General features: G+C 44.0%; 2 protein-coding genes across 2 annotated transcripts; both read left to right on the top strand.

Moving 5' to 3' along the window:
- The first annotated feature begins 464 nt into the window (after positions 1-464).
- On the top strand, positions 465-4272 carry LOC124668596 (AP2-like ethylene-responsive transcription factor PLT1). Its single transcript, XM_047205704.1, has 8 exons — positions 465-579; positions 694-1396; positions 1707-1789; positions 2080-2168; positions 2338-2411; positions 2533-2583; positions 2710-2786; positions 3359-4272. Exons 1-8 carry the CDS (start codon positions 465-467, stop codon positions 4270-4272), a joined length of 2106 nt encoding a protein of 701 aa, XP_047061660.1.
- A 2427-nt stretch (positions 4273-6699) lies between these two features.
- LOC124662717 (extensin-2-like) lies at positions 6700-8403 on the top strand. The gene is made up of 2 exons (XM_047200522.1): positions 6700-6919; positions 7406-8403. Exons 1-2 carry the CDS (start codon positions 6700-6702, stop codon positions 8401-8403), a joined length of 1218 nt encoding a protein of 405 aa, XP_047056478.1.
- The last annotated feature ends 7798 nt before the right edge of the window (positions 8404-16201 follow it).

Genomic DNA, 16201 nt, shown 5'->3' with positions numbered 1-16201 from the left:
ATAGTGGACTCTCCCCCCAGAAAGCACAAGCAAAAGCTGTCTCTGTTCAGTTAAACCATGGCACTGTTTTTGTATTGTACACAGGTACTACAAAAAATGCAGTGCTTTTCTTTTGTTTGGAAAAAGCTTCTCCTACATAAAACTAATAAAGGAGTAGTCTCACATAGCATCAATATCATATATCCATCCACAGTAGTCTCACGACATAGTATCAGTACTACTATTAGGGAGTACTAGTACTTTGTATAAATATCTGCCTCAGGAGTACTACTAGTACAGTTGCTTAAGGTTCCGAAACTCTCTTGGCTCTTGACCTCTCCAGCTCTTCCCCTAGCCTTGGACTGCGCACCGGAATGGCTTCTTGATCTGCTCCTCTATTCTCCAGTCTATGTAACAGCAACCTTAAGTAGAGACCGGCTAATCACTTCCTTATCTATCTTTAGCTAGCTAATCATCCGTCGACCATGGCCGCTGTGAACAACTGGCTGGGATTCTCCCTCTCCCAGCAAGAGCTCCCGCCCTCCGGCGCCGTCTCGGGTGACGTCTCGGGCGCCGACGTCTGCTTCAATATCCCCCAAGGTAAATACAGATATACACAGAGTCACAGATGGTTAACTGCATCAAAGAGTAGTACTGGACTACTGGTGAAGTGGTAAGCGGAATATGAAATCTTGTGCTTGATTTGATGTGCAGATTGGAACATGAGGGGATCGGAGCTATCTGCGCTGGTGTCGTCGGAGCCGAAGCTGGAGGACTTCCTCGGCGGCATCTCCTACTCCGACCACCACCATCACCAGCACAAGGCCACGGCCGGCAACATGGTCGTTCCCGCAGGTAGCGGCAACGCCAGCGGCGCTAGCTACGCCAACTCCGGCGGCAGTAGCGTCGGCTATCTGTACCACCCCAGCTCCGCCTCTCTCCAGTTCGCTGACTCCGTAATGGTGGCCTCATCCGCCGGCGTCCACCACAACGGCTCTGGCGTTATGGACAACGCCACAGCCAACAATAGCAATGGTGGCGGCATAGGGCTGTCCATGATCAAGAGCTGGTTGCGGAGCCAGCCGGCGCCAGCGCAGCAGAGGGTGGAGATGGCGGCCGAGGGCGCGCAGGCGGCGGCGCAGGGGCTCTCTCTGTCCATGAACATGGCGGCAGGGATGCCGCAACATCTCAGCGGAGAGAGAGGCATGTTGGAGAGCGTGTCCACGTCGACGCAGGGAGGGATGGCTGCTCGGAAGGAAGACGCCATCGGTGCCAGCAGCACTGGTTCCGGCGCCGTGGTATCCGCAGGTGCTGATAGCACAGGCGGCAGCGGTGGCACAGTGGTGGAGTTACCGGCAGCGAGGAAGTCGGCCGACACGTTTGGGCAGCGGACCTCGATTTATCGTGGCGTCACCAGGTAGTGTGCATTGCAACTACAGAAGTTTTGGTTACTTTGTTTGCTTTTACTAATAAGCATCAAATGATTCAACTTTGTTTGAGCTCTGCCTTCTCTTTTTTGTTTTTCTGCAATCTAGTGGTAGTAGCTACTAGCTAGCTAGGATTGTTCATACTTTTGTCTTTTTTTTTTCACCAAATGAGTTAATGCTAAATGCTTTTAAGAAGTAGTAACGTATATACATAGGTATTAGGAGTGCCATTATGTGGGCATGCATGATTGTTGTAGCCTTACAAAGTTTGATCATTTGTTTGTGAATGGCTTTAATTAGGCATAGATGGACCGGGAGATATGAGGCTCACTTGTGGGACAACAGCTGCAGAAGAGAAGGGCAAACTCGCAAGGGTCGTCAAGGTACTGATACAACATCTTTTAAATTTGTTTTTTGCTATCAATATATATCATTATTTTTCTCCAATGTACTAATTGTAGTTTTGTTTCATTGATGATTCAACCCTTGTTTGAACTTGACCTCTTCGACTCTATGCAGTCTATCTAGGTAAGCACGATCCAGATGGAACAATTTCAATTCGTTGCCACATTTAATTTAGATGTATTTTTTAATTTTTGATTCAGTGATGTTAGTAGTATCACTTGTTTACATTTTCTTCTGTACATCTTTTAATGTTGACACACATATGCAGGTGGCTATGACAAAGAGGAGAAAGCTGCTAGAGCTTATGATTTGGCTGCTCTCAAGTATTGGGGTCCAACGACGACAACAAATTTTCCTGTAAGCATTGTTTTGCATTAATTGCTGTTAAGATACCATTTATCACTCTTCTATTTGGAATTGATCAATGTAATGGTGAATGAAAATATTATATTATATTATTTTTATGATGCCTAGTTTACTGAGGTTGTATTTAAAAACATGCATATGTTTTTATATATTTAACCAGGTGAACAACTATGAAAAGGAATTAGAGGAGATGAAGCACATGACAAGGCAGGAGTTTGTGGCATCTCTGCGAAGGTCGGTCCCAAATCCTTTATATATGCACATATAGGTCTATGTTTACTTAATCAGTTAATGTTAATATTATTAGATCATTGATGATACTTAACTAATCCTATCAATCCATTTGTATGTGCAGAAAGAGTAGTGGTTTTTCGAGAGGTGCCTCCATTTACCGCGGAGTAACCAGGTATGCAATTTCTTTTTCTTTGTTGTGTGCATCGTGTGATGTAGAGATTGAGAGGACTATCCTATCTTTCTCTAAAAGAAAAATCTTCACTTCCTGACGAACCATCTTAACTCTGCACAAATAAAGACACCACCAACATGGGAGATGGCAAGCAAGGATAGGGAGAGTTGCAGGGAACAAGGATCTCTACCTAGGCACCTTCAGTAAGTATATATGCTCCATGTATATATGCACATTACATAAGGCATCTTTCTTGTACCGAATTAATTACCACCTCATATATAAATTCTTCACTCATTTGTACATCTTAGAATACATTGGTGGAAAAATTACATCTTCTTGTGGAAAGATAAAAAAAAAACACAATGATTTCACTCTAGATGTCTCTAACGCGTGGGTCCAAGGTCATCACAAGCATGTGAGAAGTCCAAGGTCATCACAAGCATGTGAGACATGGAGTGAGAATTCATAAAATGCCATCAAATATAGTGAAAAATCCTAGATTTTCCGTTAAAAATGCGACCACCTTTTAAGTCATGCCAAGTTGCATCTCTCCTCATGTGGCTAACCTTTTTAAACGTACGTACCTTCCATGTTTAGTGCTGCCACTGTCTCCACTCACCAGTGCATCCAGTCAAAATATTGGAGCTGGATTTGCAGTAAACTAATACGTACAGTTGATTAATATAATCAAGCTAGCCCATCTTGCATGCATCCATGCATGGCATGCATTCGTCGAGTGGTTCTAAACCATCTGTGTACGTGTTGTGCGTAGGCACACAGGAGGAGGCAGCCGAGGCGTATGACATCGCGGCGATCAAGTTCCGAGGTCTCAACGCCGTCACCAACTTTGACATGACACGCTACGACGTCAAGAGCATTCTGGACAGCAGTGCACTCCCCATTGGCAGCGCCGCCAAGCGCCTTAAGGACGCAGAGACTGCGGCAGCCACATCGGCGTCCCTCCAGCAGCAGCACGCCGGTGTGGTGAGCAGCTACGACATCGGTGCACTTTCTGCTTACGGCGCAGCCTACCACCACCCTTCTGTGGCCGCCGCCTCAGCGTGGCCGACAATCGCGTTCCAGGCGCCGCCCATGCAGTCATCCGGCGGACAGTACATGTACCACCCCTACGCTGCCCAGGCGCAGCCGCTGCGCGGGTGGTGCAAGCCAGAGCCGGACCACGCGGTGATTGCGGCCGCGCACAGCCTGCAGGAGCTCCACCACCTTAACCTTGGCGCCGGCGCTGGCGCCCACGACTTCTTCTCGCAGCATGCCCAGGCAATGGCGATGCAGCAGCATGGTGGCCTCAGCAGCATTGACAACACCGGCGCCTCGCTTGAGCACAGCACAGGGTCTAACTCCGTCGTCTACAATGGCACCGTCGAGAGCAATGGTGGTGGGCCTGGCGGCAGCTACATGCTGCCAACAGCGACAGCAAGCCACGAGCAGGCAGCGCTAGCCCATGGACGCGTGGCGCAGGCTTATAACAATGGCAGCATGAGAGATCAAGACGACGGCAAGATCGCCTACGAGAACTTCCTCCTGGGCACCACCGAGGCCTACGGCGGCGGGAGGATGACATCTGCTTGGACTCCGGCCTCTGCCCCACCAGCGACCAGCAGCAGCGACATGAGCGGTGGCTGCAACGGCGCACAGCTCTTCAGCGTCTGGAACGATACTAATTAGGTCAGCTTGAAGGAAAAACTAACATCACAGAGCACTTAGGGTTCATGAGATGGCCATTAAGCTGTTATTGTCATGTTCTATTACTATTACTTGGTAGATCTAGCTAGTCGGAAGGGGATACTTGGTTCTTCTGGAGAGAAGGTGTAATGGCTTCTGAGAGGGCTACGCATTGCATTGCATTGCATGGTTCTTCAATCAGTTGTGCTGTTATTGTTTTGGGGTTAAGTTCAGAAGGACATATATGTTGTCTGATCAATTGACTAGAGAATTAGATGGATCGACTACTGATCAATGGAGATCAAAATACCCTGCTTGTAAATTTTGAACTTCAGGGTGGATTATCATCGCATGATGGTTATCGATGGGCGTATTTTTATGACATGAAAAACTAGCTGATTCTTGTCTACCTTTTGTCCGTATGACCAAGCAGGGAAGTCAGCAAAGTTTACTACTGGTCCTGAAATATATTCTTCAAGTTCCAAATTGTGTGAACTATATCCTTTAATATGTTATTGTTTTCTTTGGTTATAATGGAGAGAAGTAGTACCATTTGGCAAAAAGAATTTCAGTCGCCAAGGAATAATTGGAACAACTCACGGGCTACACGATCTATGGGAGCTGGGCTGGGCTGGATTGGGCTGTCCTTCACATGGACCGAGCTGTTTATACAGATTTAGCCGCCTTCCCTAGTGCTGCAAGATGAAACAAAACTCTGTCTGAATTGGCAGCCACCAATTGCCATACATTTCCTCCACTAAATTAACCGCCATTGGTTTCCTCTACAAAATTAGCTGCCATTCGTTTCCAGCAAACAAAATATCCATCTATTATGCACTAGCTAAGCAAGCCACGACTACAAGTCCTGAATTCCTGAAGCTTAACATTTTTTTTGTAGTATGAAAGGTTGCTTTCTCTGTAAACAATAGTACTATCCATCTGTTCACCCAGTAAAAAAAACCATGCATGAAAAAATATTTCTTATTCTCTTAATCGAATAGACCTCCTACCCTCTAAAGTCTCGGTCTCAAGATGATCGCAAGAGAATAAACTCAGAGTGCACAAACCAAAACAAAATCAAAGCATATTTAATTGTTAGTTAAACCTGCTCAACTCATTCATGGAGCAGAGGAGACAAGGCAAGCATTTTGCCTTGCAGAAGCTACCCTTTGACCAGGGACATGATAACACATTTTTTCTTTGCTTTACCTGAGGTGGGTGACCTGCTATGTTGTGGTCAGCGGGCTAGTATATTTGAGCAGTTGAAGCTACACATACCACTCACTCCGGCTCACCTGCCAAAGATAATCGAAGCACTGCGGCAGTTAACTTTCTCTCCCCGCTTCTCAAAATCTACCACCAGCACCAGTCGACCGCCTAGGCACCCAGCTGGAAAAAATTGGGTGAATCTGTTTTTTTTTTGTATTTCTAACTATTTTAAGCAAAGGGTGAATCTGCAGCTATAAGCATTGACAGCGAGAGATGGTTGAAATAGTCTTAAATGGATGACAAAATGGACTGAAAATGTTACCTTGTATCAGGCAATTCCTCGAACTGCAGGAGTTCTTCTTCCAAAACAGGGAAAACATACCAAAGAGTACCAAAGATGCCACGCAGTACTAGATGTTTACCAGAATGGATTTGGTTTAACCACACCTCTACGAAGATCCACTGGAATAGAAAATTAGGTGCCTGATGAATTAACATCACAACAATCCTTCCCGATTATTTTTCGAGAATACAACCCTTCCCAATTATTAACATTGTGGTTTTGTCCTCGAAAATGACTGACCTATCGTTTTGATATCGTAGTCTCACATATTGTTTTTCTTCCAATTCCAAGTGGACTTACCTGGAAATTCATCAGTTTCAGTAAATGACACGCCTTCACAGACTCTGGGTTTGAACAACTCGGATTGAATTTTTTTAATAAAAAACATGAGAAATTGCATCACAATTTCCATCCTTTGTTCTTTTACAACAGGTCAGATGAATTCAGTATGCAAGATAAACTGCAAAAGATATTTACAAAGAGTCTTCAAAATTTAGAAGCAACTGAAATCGGTATATCACGCTGGTGAATTCTTCACTAACAAAATGTTATATTTGCGGCCACTTCAAATTTTACAGTATTATTCTCTGAAATTACATACCAGAAGATTTGTATATACACCATACTAAATAGTACTCTAACTACAAAATGTTATCTTAAATCACACCTAGTTTCATACTCCCCCTGAAATCAAGTGGGTGACAAAGTGCAGGCACTAAACATTCAGATGGACATACTGCCACCTCCACCCCCTACCTGCTGTGTCACAAACCCTGCCAAATGCCACCTTGAACATTATAAATACCTACCCATACCAAAGCTAAATTCATTCACAATCTCCCCTCTCCTCCTCTCACCAGAGAAAGCACTGCTCAGCCATGAAAATGAACATCGGAGGCCGGCCAAAGGGTCACCTATGGCTGGTCTTAGCTGTGCTGGTTGCCATTCCAATGCTTGGTGAGGCAGCCAGAAGCTTGTCACCACCTTCTCTCTCATCGACATATGCTCCTATCGTTAAGGTGATAGGGAAAGCATACTGCTATAGATGCTTCAACGAGGCACACCCAGAAGAATCACATGGGAAGGAGCACCTGGAAGGTGAATTTTTTGTTATTATGCAGTTCTTGTTATCTAAGCATGCTAGTGCAGTTAGCTTGTAAATAAGTCATTTTTCTTCTTGATAATCAACACCACTTGTTTACATGAAAAATGTACTCAAGCATAGCATGCAGAATGTCTAGGAACATGGCTATTAGAAAGAAAAAAAGCTCTGTGGTTATTACTATGTGTCGTGGTTACACAAATCTGTCAAAGGCTGTAGAAGAACACTAAACATTCTTGCTTTAAATAAAAATACCAAGCTGCTACCAGGTAGGAAAAAACAGTAGAGAAAGGATTTGAGGACATAGAAACATGGAACTAATAACTGCACGATGCACTGCAAATCCAAACTGTAGCTAAATCACATTGGAGAACAAGACTAACATTAAAGAGGGCTGATGTTTTACAAGTTGTTCATGCTTCCTAAATGTCCTTCAGCATTTCATACTGTCACTTATGACCTTTTATCCTGATTTGGTGCAGGAGCCATGGTCAAGGTCACTTGTCAGGCCAATGACCAGGCACTAGTGGGATTTGGCTACACAGAAAGCAATGGCAAGTACAGTGTGGCCATTACGGGCTTGCAACTTAGCGGCACCTTTGGGGCTGACTCGTGCAAGGTTGAGCTCCATGCAGCAGCAGGAGGATCTGACTGCAATGTGCCCATGGAGTTAAGTCTCTCTGGTGTTAGTGTTTACTCCAAGTCTAACGAGGAAGTGGTTCTCCAAGCCAACCAAGTACTGGCATTTGGATCAAAGAAGACATTTGCTGGATGTTCACAACCTCACATTCTACCACCGATGCATCAATCTAATTCGCCACCACTCCCATACCAGCATCCCTCACCTCCATCAAATTACAAGTTCCCACCATTGCCGCATCAGCATTCACCACCTCCTAAGAACTTCTACTCTTCGCCACCACCCTACCAACAGTCCACACCTCCAACCAATTACCAACCTCCACAGATATCTAACAATCATCAGCCACCTCCACAGGGTTACAAGTATTTACCACCTCCATACTACTACAACTCCCCACCACCACAATACCAGCATTCGCCACCTCCGAACAACAACGTAGCACCACCAATGCCTTACCTGCACTCCTCACCTCCACCTCTTCTACCGTTGTCACCAACGTCTCCTAGCCACTATAACTCTCCGCCTCCATTTAACTATGGATCTTCACCCCCACCTTATCAATATTCTCCACCCTTACCTCCAAAACATCTACAGCCAAGTGTTCCCCTTTTAAATTCGTCACCAGCATCAGTATCGCCACAGCCTCTTTACCCCTACAGTTCTCCACCACCATCACTGAACTCCTACCAATCCCCACCACCTCCGATTCAGCTTCCTCATGCAAAACCGCTACCAGTTTCTTCAACATCTACACAGCCTCTTCACCACTACAGCTCTCCACCACCATCGCTTCTGAACTCGTACCAATCCCCACCACCGCCAAGCCAGCTGTCATAAGCATCAGGAAGGATTTCCAATGTAAGTTTCTTTATGTGGTACAGTCAACCATTTAAAAAAAAAAACTGTATATTATCTCTTTGAATTTGGATCGTAGTGATGTGAAATTTTAGCCATTCAAGATAGCTCATGTAAACTCATCATAAATGACTGCATGGTGAGATGATAGCCAAGTAATTATATTCCCAAAGTATAGTCAGAGGACATGTTATTCATATGATTTCATCCATCTCCTTTCAGGATCAGACTTGGGAAGAATAAAAGGAAGAAGGGTTGATGTTTATCTTGAGAGGAAGAAGCACCGTAGCTGGACTGCTGGACTTTTCAGCTGCGGATCTGAGTCTCTAGGATTATATTTTCCGCGGGGTCTAGTGTTATTTCAGCTTTCATTTCGTCACCTAGAGCTGTTTCAGCAATGTAACCATAAGTCGCATGAGCTATTGTTAGTGTCTATGTTTTCTATTCAATCCAGTATATTGTGTGGGTTCCTTACAACCTAAAATATTTTATACTGTACATTTGTTTCTCAAGAAAATGGTGCAAACTAGTTGGATGTTATGGCTCAATTTGGTACTTCACTTCTTCCAGTTTTGTTCCATGGTTTATGCCGTGGAATCTACCCAAGAGGCAACAGATTCAGACTTGTGGGTACTTCACTTCTCCACCACAAAAATACATTACTCAAATTCTATTCGGTATAATGGGAAGTGCTTATAATACAGTGTGCACATGAAGCACGATTGGTCATCCCATAGCACAATAATCGGAAACTTACAGGAACTTTTGCCTGCTAAATGAGAAAGAAAAAACAAAAACACTCAACTACTCAATGCAATGGTAGTATGTTCCGGAGGGATCTCGAGGTATCTGCAATGGATTATTCGTCTACAGGCAACGAACGAAACCTTAGGCAGCTTCGACCAACACGAACGAGTAACCCAGCGAACTGACCTGGCTCGCCGGAGAGGAAGACGATAGGCGTGGGAGCGGCTGTTTCCGAGCATGCGCCCCTCGTCGCCGGTGGGCGTTGGCGGCGGACCGGTGGTCCAGTCCAGGGCGGAGCGTGGCGGCGACGCAGAGAATACCCGGGCCAGTTTGGGTAGGCTTGGGCCGTAGATGTCTGCGCATTCGTTTGAGCCTACCTCTGGGCTGGGCCGTTTGGGCGGGGCACTTGAGCAGGTCGTGTGACTGGACGCCTTCCTCGGCGCGATGGTTACCTTTCCCTTTCAGTGCCGCTGTACCAGTGCTGCACATCGGGCGCACCGCACATGGAGACGTTGGCACTGGCATGCCGCAGGGTTCGTTGTTGCGTCACTTTGCATCGTCAGCGAGTAGAAATCTATCGGAATGGCTATTGTCGTGAAAAGCAGACAGCCGATGCCGGTCCTTGCACTTCGCCTTCCTAACAGCATCTCCAGTCGCGTCCCCCAAATCGTCCTCCAAACCGCGCCGGATCGAGCGTTTGGGGGACGTGTTTTGTTCGTGCCGCGTTTGGGGGACGTCGCTCCCCAGCCGCGTCCCCCAAACGCCGCCCCCAATCAGAAATTCAAATAGATGCATTCAAAAGAGATCGTTCCGCCGATTCGTCGCGATCAGTGGGCGCGCGGTCATATTACAGACCGGTGGTGCATGCAAATTAGAAGAAGGGGAAGGGGTTGGGCGACGGCGTCGTATCCTGAATCGACGCAGGCCCGTCGAGCACGATGACCTCGTCGCGATCTGCCTGTTAATGTGCATGGTGCGTCTGCTCCGTCGCCGACGCAGAGGCCGACGCAGGTGTAGCAGAGAGAAGACGCGTCGGCCCTACTCTTGATGCGCCGCCGCCGATGCCGCTGCCGGGGCCGCCACGTCCGCCGCCACCATTTTGGCTTCGATGTCGTCGAGGATCCGGCCTTTGAAGAAGTTGTGCGCCGCTCGCGTCCGGGGAGACATTCCCTCTGTCGACGTTCTCGGCGAGGGACATGTCGTCCCTGCGTTTCTTGAGCTCCAGCTTTCTCCTCTTGCCTCTTGAGCAGCTCGGCCCACCTTTGGTCGGCCTTCTTGTCGCGGGAGATAAAGGTCAAGGAGACGTCGGCGAGGCATTTCGTGATCGACGCCTGCGTCTTCTCAGACGACGCAGCGTCGGCCAAGGCGGCCTTGGCAGCCTTGTTGCCAGTAGGACGCCCTGTCGAAGTTGCCAGCTGAAAGGACACGGATGTCGCCTAGAGGGGGGTGAATAGGCGATTTAAAACTTTTACGAGATGGGCTTAACAAATGCGGAATAAAACTAGCGTTTACTTTGTCAAGCCCAAAGCCTATAAACTATGGTTCACCTATGTACACCAACAACTTATTCTAAACAATGGTTCACCTATGTGCACCAACAACTTATGCTAAGCAATACAAGCAAGTATGTGATAGCAAGATATATATAACTTCAAGCACGATGGCTATCACAAGGTAAAGTGCATAAGTAAAGAGCTCGGGTATAGGAATAACCGAAGTGACGTGGAGACAACGATGTAGCCCGAAGTTCACACTCTTGCGAGTGCTACTCTCCGTTGGAGCGGTGTGGAGGACAAGTCACTCCAAATGCACGAGGACCACCGTATTCTCCTCGAGAATTCCCACCAAAAGGGATGTCCTCGATCCACTATGGGACCTTAGGAAGGTCACCGAACCCGCACAAAGCTTGGGGCTATCTCCACAACTTAATTGGAGGCTCCCAATAAATTGCCACAAAGGCCTTGCCCTTGAAGATTCTCCACAACTTAATTGGAGTCCCCAAGAACACCACTAAGATGCCACAAAGGCCTTGCCCTTGAAGATTCTCCACAACTTAATTGGAGTCCCCAAGAACACCACTAAGATGCCACAAAGGCCTTGCCCTTGAAGATTCTCCACAACTTGATTGGAGTCCCCAAGAACACCACTAAGATGCCACAAAGGCCTAGAATCCGTCTAGGGTTCCAAGAACCCAAGAGTAACAACCTTCTTGCTTTCACCTCCACGAATCACCGTGGAGAACTCAAACCGATGCACCAAATGCAATGGCAAGAACACCACAAAGATGCTCAAGTCCTTCTCTCTCAAATTCCAACAAAGCTACAAAAGCTATTGGGGGAATAAGAGAGGAAGAACAAATAAGAGGAGGAACACCAAATTTCTCCAAGATCTAGATCTAGTGGATTCCCCTCACAAAGAGAGAGATTTGATTGGTAGGAATGTAGATCTAGATCTCCTCTTCCTTTTCCCTCAAAAAGATTCAAGAAGCATAGGAGGAGTAGAGGGAAAGGGAAGCTCTCAAGGTCAACAATGGTGGAGAGCACTTGGGGGAAGAGGTAGCTGCCCAAGGAGGAAGAAGGGGGCTTAAATACCCCCTCCCATCGAAATATGACCGTTTGGGTCAGCTCAGGCCGGATTTTCCGGGCCGGATATTTGCAAAATATCCGGGGCCCGAAAAACGGCTAAGGACCAGAAAAAACGTGCCCCAGGATGGGGGCCGGATATTTGGCCGGATATTTGCCCGGATTTGTCCAAAAACCGGATTTTTCCGGGGGCCGGATTATCCGCCCCAAACTTGGGCCGGAATATCCGCCCCCCCTGAAAACTGGCAGAAACATCAAACTGAAACGGGCATAACTTTAGCATCCGGACTCCGATTTTGATGATCTTGGGCTTGTTTTAAAGCTAGGAACAAGCTCTACAAGATCATGCAGGAAACCATCATATTCCAACAAGGGAGGATAGAAACAAATGATGAAAGGTTTGACCTATCTAAAAAAGACATACCGGTAAAACCTCCAATCTTGAAAATGCAACAAGTTGCCCGTGCAAAAACCATTCTTGATGAACTAGAGCTTGTCATGAGAATAAGCACAAGCTCTAAATCATCACATGGATAAGATCCAAATAATAACCAAGAAAGATGATGAACCAAACTCGAAAACGCAACAAGTGATCTATGCAAAATCCGTTTTCGATGAACTAGAGCTTGTCATGAGAATGAGCACAAGCTCTAAAACATCACATGGATAAGGTCCAAATAACAACCAAGAAAGATGATGCAAGGATGCAAAGGTTTGAGCTCTCTCCGAACGATACGATCGAGTTACTCACTCGAGAGCCCTCTTGATAGTACGGCAACTAAACTATAAACCGGTCTCCAACTACACTATGAGACCGGTGAGAAAGAAACCCTATCAAGAGCAAACCTTATACTTGCGCATTCCACTTGAGCTTGATGACGACGATCTTGACCTCAACAAGATGGAACGCCTTTCTTGCTTGTGCTTGCTTGACGAAGTCTTGTAGATTGCTCCCCCATAAACCACCATGGGAGAGCTTCTTCTTCGGCGCATCTTCACATAACCATGACCACCATGTGGATTGCTCCCCCATAATCCACCATGGGAGAGCTTCTTCTTCGGCGCATCTTCACATATCCATGATCACCATATGGATGGCTAGACTCAAGCAAAGGATCTCTTCGAGATGGCTCATCTTGAACTTGCACATCATTTCTCCATGGCAAGCTTCAAGCTTATGAACTCTTCGAGTTGGCTCATCTTGAACTTGCACTTCATTTCTTCATTCTTCATCATGTTGATGTCTTGAAGTAACTTGAGGGCTCACTTCATCTTCATCTTCAAGACATACTTGACACTTGATATCCTTCATCAATTTCTTCTTATTGCAACCTTGAAGCCAACATATGGTTCAAGAATTGCCTATGGACAACTCCTACAAATATAACTCAATGCAAACATTAGTCCATAGGGATTGTCATTAATTACCAAAACCACACATGGGAGCTCCATGCACTTTCAATCTCCCCATTTTGGTAATTGATGACAATCTCTTTGAGAGGGTTTATATAAGGAATTTAAGTAACAAATAAGTTGAATATATAGAGCAAACTCCCCCATAATATATGCATGTGTGAATGATCTTGACTTTCATTGCATATATTGGCATTCAAAGCCTAGTGGAGTTTCCTCTAAATATTCAACTATGCAAAGCAACAAGATGCAATGCAATAAAGGCACATGCTTAAGCACAAAGCAAAGACATAACCAAATTCCCTTAAACCCTCCAAACTTCTCCCCCATTGGCACCAATTGCCGAAATGGGTGAAAAATTTAGAAGGCCAATATAGTGAGAGTTCCTCCATAGCGTGTGCATTTCTCATAATTTGAGTGGAATCAAATGCACATATCCAATGACGAATATTCGGAAGGAATCACACTATAGATAGGATCAAAGATTGCAAAAAGATAACAAAGTCTAGAAGCTTCAACAAATGAAGCAAGCAACCAAATGAACCACAAAGAGGATACCAAAAGAAAGATAGATATTATGATAAGATCAAGAAGATTGCTCTAAATAATATGAGGAAGCTCCCCAAGGTTTGTGCACAAAACTAGACAATTTGCATTGGAGTATAAAGTGCACAAACATGGAATCATCACTCCCATAATATCATTCAAAAACAAAAGATACCAAGTGAATCAAACTCTAATGATCACCACAAGATAGTGTTCTAAATCAAATGAGGAAGCTCCCCAATGTACATGCATAAAATAAAATGTTGCATTTGAATACAATATGCATAACATGGAATCCTCACTCCCTCATTTAAAACACAAACATTTGTAATAGATCATAGATAGAAAAGTAAGCTAAACACTTGCAACAAACAAATAGTTGAGCAACAAGTAAGAGGCACCATAATAAAAAGGCTCAACCAAGAGGATATGTGAAAGACATGATAAAGCATATTATAAGACTATTACAAGGATGAGCAAAAAGCATCATCATAGTCTTCAATGAATTATATTGCTTAGCATGACCAATCAACACGCAATAAATAAATAAGATATCAAAAGGAGATGTATCATCTCTTATGTGTATAAGTTTCTCTAAGTGGGCAATATCACAAAGATATTTATCCACAAAGAAACATGCACACATAAAATAGATACGCAAGAAAAATAGTATGATATCCAAGATGAAGTCATGCAATATACCAATAAGAATTTTTGCTTAATAGCATGGCCAAAGGCTCAATTTTATCTTATTGTACATTCATGAACTTCAACCACAAACAACTAAAATACATCACAAATATCAACAAGGGATAGAAGATAGTTGGGATGCATTTGAGAAAGGCAACAAGTATCACAAACGGGGATACCAAAAGAAGTAACTAAATTTGCACTTTCATCTATATTGCACATGTGAGAGCCTTGAGGAATTGATATGCAACAAAATTGCTAGATAGGCATAGTTGGGATGGATGAATCATGAGCATGATTTAAAATACTTCCCAACAAATGCACTCATCTCAAATTACTCACATTCACAATAAAGAGGTTTCATAAAGACTTTTGCAAGAAGCACAACATTTGCAAATCAAGAGATTCATGCCAAGATGCAACCATAAGGTTGGATACAAGAAAAGTATGCATGAGAAGATACTTGTTACCAAGATAGCATTGGTGTGGATGTAGTAGATATGTGTTCGTTGATCATCCTAGCTTGCCTCAAGTTACCATTGAGTCACCACTTCTTTCCAAGAGTGAGACAAGCATTCAATGCATATCCATTGTACCTAACACAAAGGTAAGTACAAAATGGTCCCCAAACTAATTGGGTCCGAAGTAGTTAGACACACTACAACATATAGGACAAACTCCACAATTCTATGTGCATATAGATATGAAATTGAATTTCATGCACATCTTAGTCAAATTAGGATTTGATGGAGTTTACCCTATATATTGGATCAAAGAAAGTGACACATGCCATAAGATATACATATATTAAATATGCATGCACAATACTTTCAAGAACCAAAGGAAGATACAATTTGGACAAAACACCAAATAAACCAAGAGACAATGGTTGTCCAAATTATATCAAAGAATCAAATCAACACAAGATTGACTCCAAAGACTTATCTCATTATAAGAAGCTAATTAAACCTAAGCACAAAGGAATGAGATAACCAACTCCCAAGAGAGCAAGGTTCCAACAAATAAACCAAACCCTCGACACTTTTTATGATGGCACAAAGTACCAAAAAGAAAATTTATGTCTCCCAAAACCAATTTTTTGATAAAGATCAAGAGAAGTTTAAGCATTATAACAAATATAGGAGAGCTCCCCCAAGATTAGTGCATTATCTAGGATTTAGAATATGGATACAAAATGCACAAAACTAGGATCATCACGCTACCTATATCTACTAAAAATGCTAAGAAAGTTTGAATAGACAAATTAGATCCATAAGATGCAAGGAAGACACATGGGAGTCAAAGCACAACAAATTCATGGCAATAAATAAGGCAATATAAATACAAGAGCCAATGTAGATATGATCAATAAATATCTACCTCATAATTGATTACCAATTGTCCTAGGACAAGAGGTATTAGGAAATATTTCCCGGTGGTAGTTTGTAAGTATACATAAGATCATATTTACAACGAACAAAGCATATGGTAAAAGATAAGAGTTAACCATCATGCAAAGATAGTTTCTTGATAGCTTCATTTAGTCATACCAACATGCAAGGCAATTAATAGTATTCATACCAACATGCAAAGCAATTAATAGTATTCATACCAACATGCAAAGCAATTAATAGTATGACTTGAAGCACATGGTTTTCCAAAAATGTATTGAGGGACACGTTGTGAAAAACCATGCCAAGAAAAACTTTCACAAATAAGATCCACAAAGATATTAGCAATGAAGCCATTTAAGCAAATTGGAGCTTGTTTGAGCAAACATGCCACATAGGAGAGAGATAATT

Source organism: Lolium rigidum, chromosome 6, assembly GCF_022539505.1.
Source record: "Lolium rigidum isolate FL_2022 chromosome 6, APGP_CSIRO_Lrig_0.1, whole genome shotgun sequence".
Lineage (NCBI taxonomy): Eukaryota > Viridiplantae > Streptophyta > Magnoliopsida > Poales > Poaceae > Lolium > Lolium rigidum.
This window is presented reverse-complemented; position numbering and strand designations above follow the sequence as displayed.